A 3,098-nucleotide genomic window follows, 5' to 3' on the forward strand; every position below is an offset into this window, starting at 1 on the left:
GTAAAGATGCATGGGATCTTTGCTAGTTGTGCACTCTTTGCACTGCTGCTGGCTACAGTCTGGGCAGTCCCCCACCACCACCACCACGACGACCACCACGACCACCACGACCACCGCCACAACCACGACCACGTCCACGCCCATGGTGGCGATGCTCACAGTCATGAGGGAGAAATGAGCTGCGCCAAGCTGTCTGCTCCCAATGCTGACTTTGCCTTTGCCCTCTACAAAAGCTTGAGTGCCAAAGCTGCTGCTGGAGAGAACATCTTCTTCTCACCGCTGGGCATCTCCACCGCCCTGTCCATGCTGTCTACCGGGGCCAAGGGTGAAACCCACCGCCAGATGTTCTCCACGCTGGGCTACAGTGCCTTACAACAGGCTCAGGTCAACGAAGCGTACGAGCATCTTTTCCAGATGACGGAAGGCGGCCATCACCTGCATGTGGGTAACGCCGTGGCCCTGCGCTCTGGCTCCAGTCCCCTGGAGATGTTCCTGAAGGACGTCAAGCACTTCTACTCTGCTCATGTCTTCGATGTCAACTTTGCCAAGCCTGCTGAGGCTGCAGCTGAGATCAACACATACATAGCTAATAAAACCCACAACAAGATCACAGATATGGTGAAGAACCTGAACCCTGCGATGGCCATGGTGCTGATCAACTATGTCTACTTCAGTGGTAGGACATACCGATTAATTGTGAAAGAGAGCAAACCATCCATGCAGATAGCAAGCTGCTTTGATCAAACACACATCTATACATCTATTCAGGTTCAGAAGCATCTCCTTGTGTAGTTCAAGGAGCTCAAGGGCCCTGTATACCATGGATATGTAAAACAAACAAGTCTGAAAGATATTCAAATAATGCATGGGAATTAAAGCACATATTGCAACATTATGCGTAACCATAAATTGACATGTGACAACTAGATTACTTTTCCCCTCCATGTTCTCCTACAGGAGAGTGGGTGAAACACTTCAATGTCAACCACACAAAAAAGGCCGACTTCAATGTGGACGAAACCACCAAGGTTCAGGTGGACATGATGATGAGGACCGGTCGCTACGACTTCTATCATGATGATGACAACCACACCACCGTCATCCTGCTGCCCTACAAAGGGGGCAACACCTCCATGATGATCGTCCTGCCCGATGAAGGCAAGATGAAGGAGGTGGAGAGCAACATCAACAAGGACCACATCAGGCACTGGCATGACTCACTCTTCAGGAGGTAAGAGAGAAATCCTCCTGTTGATGGTTGTAAAGTGTACGGTGACAGTGTGGTCGTTTGTTGGGCTTTTAACCTGGATAAATTCCAGTGTCCAATGTCCGACAACATTCTGAGTAGACGTCATGTCCTCGTTCAAGTTGAGTGACCAAGCTGTAGTTCGACTGTATGTATCAAGTGACTGTAACACTGGTGATGTTCTGCGGTTCTCAGTTCTGTGAATCTGTTCCTGCCAAAGTTCTCCATCTCCGCTGATGCCTGCCTGGGGAGCACCCTGACAGAAATGGGCATGGCCGACGCTTTCACAAACACCGCTGATTTCTCTGGCTTAACCGACAAGGAGAAGCTCAAAGTAGCAAAGGTAGGATCAGCGAACATGCCCTCACATGTTTGTTATGGGAATTGAAATCACAATTACTCTTTAACATGCGCACAAATCCATAGAAGAGAGTAGATCCCACAAAGACCCTTTGCGAGCTACAGTTTTCCTGCGCTCTAATTGGAACTAGACACTGACTGCGTCTTCTCGGTTCCCCCACAGGTGACCCACCAGGCCTTGCTGAGCGTGGATGAAACAGGAACAGTGGCAGCGGGGGCCACCAGCATCGAGGTCATGCCCATGAGCATGCCTGAAACCATGAAACTCGACAGGCCCTTCATGGTCTTCATTCTGGAGCACTCGACCAAGAGCATCCTCTTCATGGGCAAGATCAACAACCCCACAGCCATGTAAAGATGCTAGGTGCCCAAGGGTTACGTTTGTACTATGTTCACACTGTAGTGATATACATAAATGTAATTTTGACCTCAGCATCTTAAAGCCGTGTGAAGATGTCACAATGATATTAAGAGATTTGGGAAATGCTAAATTCCTAGTTTGTCCTTGATGAATGATGAAAAGGACAACCGCTCTATCAAGTGACTCATGTATTACTGTCTGTCATCTGAACTCGGCTAGGGGTATATATGTCTAAATACATCATTATGTATTGTATCCAGCTGACTCTGATATTGATAAAGATTAAAAAAACAATATAAGTAGGTATATTGCTTGAAGCATCTGCTTACAGACTGAGCCGACATGTTATTGTGCTATTGCTGATTCAACATCGCGAGGTGAAGGGAAATAAAGACTTGTCATGAACAACTGGCGTTTTGTTACTTTAACCTTGAGTTCATGGAACATTAGAACAAATGTAATTAAAAGTAATTAATTCTGAACTACTGAGAGAAGGAACCCAATTGAGAAGTCTTAAATGCGTCTCTTTATTTCTCCCTCGAAGGCTGCTGATTTCTGGGTTATAATGTACCTTCCAGCTTGTTTAATCAATATGCTGCATGCCTCATTGTGTGGGAGAGACCTGGATTTTTGGTGTATTATGCAACGTCAGGCTTGACTTAAACAAAGCTTTCTAACTTTGTAAAACACATTTTTCACATGTTTCATGACGTGTATCTTGTGACTGTAAAATCCAGAATCCTCCTCGTCTGAGGCCCAGACAGGACCGCCTGAGACCGGTCTTTAGAACGATCTTGAGTAACCAGTGTGTCCTCTCCTCTGTTCTTCACCCGACATATGAAAGAGGCGTGACACACAGCTGGAATAATCTCAACTGTGGCCTGGACTCTACAAATATAATAATTCCTGCCTGAAATAGTGTTTAACAAAAGCTGACGAGATTTTCAAATTTAGTTTGATGATGAAAACAATCCACCAGTAGATAGCCCTCTCATGAACTTCGAAGCTTTTAAAGGTTCTTAAAAACAAGTGGCTCAGTGAGATGACTAAACGTCATCGTGCCGAATAGTCCGCCTTCTCCTCGTTGTGTTTACTCACCCTCATGGGACCGTAGTGGAGCTCCTTTATAGC

At 46.3% G+C, this 3,098-nt stretch overlaps 1 protein-coding gene across 1 annotated transcript; it reads left to right on the plus strand.

The window, feature by feature from the left end:
* LOC117727442 (alpha-1-antitrypsin homolog) lies at positions 1-2,672 on the plus strand. The gene is made up of 4 exons (XM_034527761.1): positions 1-676; positions 958-1,231; positions 1,442-1,589; positions 1,770-2,672. Exons 1-4 carry the CDS (start codon positions 7-9, stop codon positions 1,959-1,961), a joined length of 1,284 nt encoding a protein of 427 aa, XP_034383652.1. The 5' UTR covers positions 1-6; the 3' UTR covers positions 1,962-2,672.
* The last annotated feature ends 426 nt before the right edge of the window (positions 2,673-3,098 follow it).

This window comes from Cyclopterus lumpus, chromosome 24 (assembly GCF_009769545.1).
Source record: "Cyclopterus lumpus isolate fCycLum1 chromosome 24, fCycLum1.pri, whole genome shotgun sequence".
Lineage (NCBI taxonomy): Eukaryota > Metazoa > Chordata > Actinopteri > Perciformes > Cyclopteridae > Cyclopterus > Cyclopterus lumpus.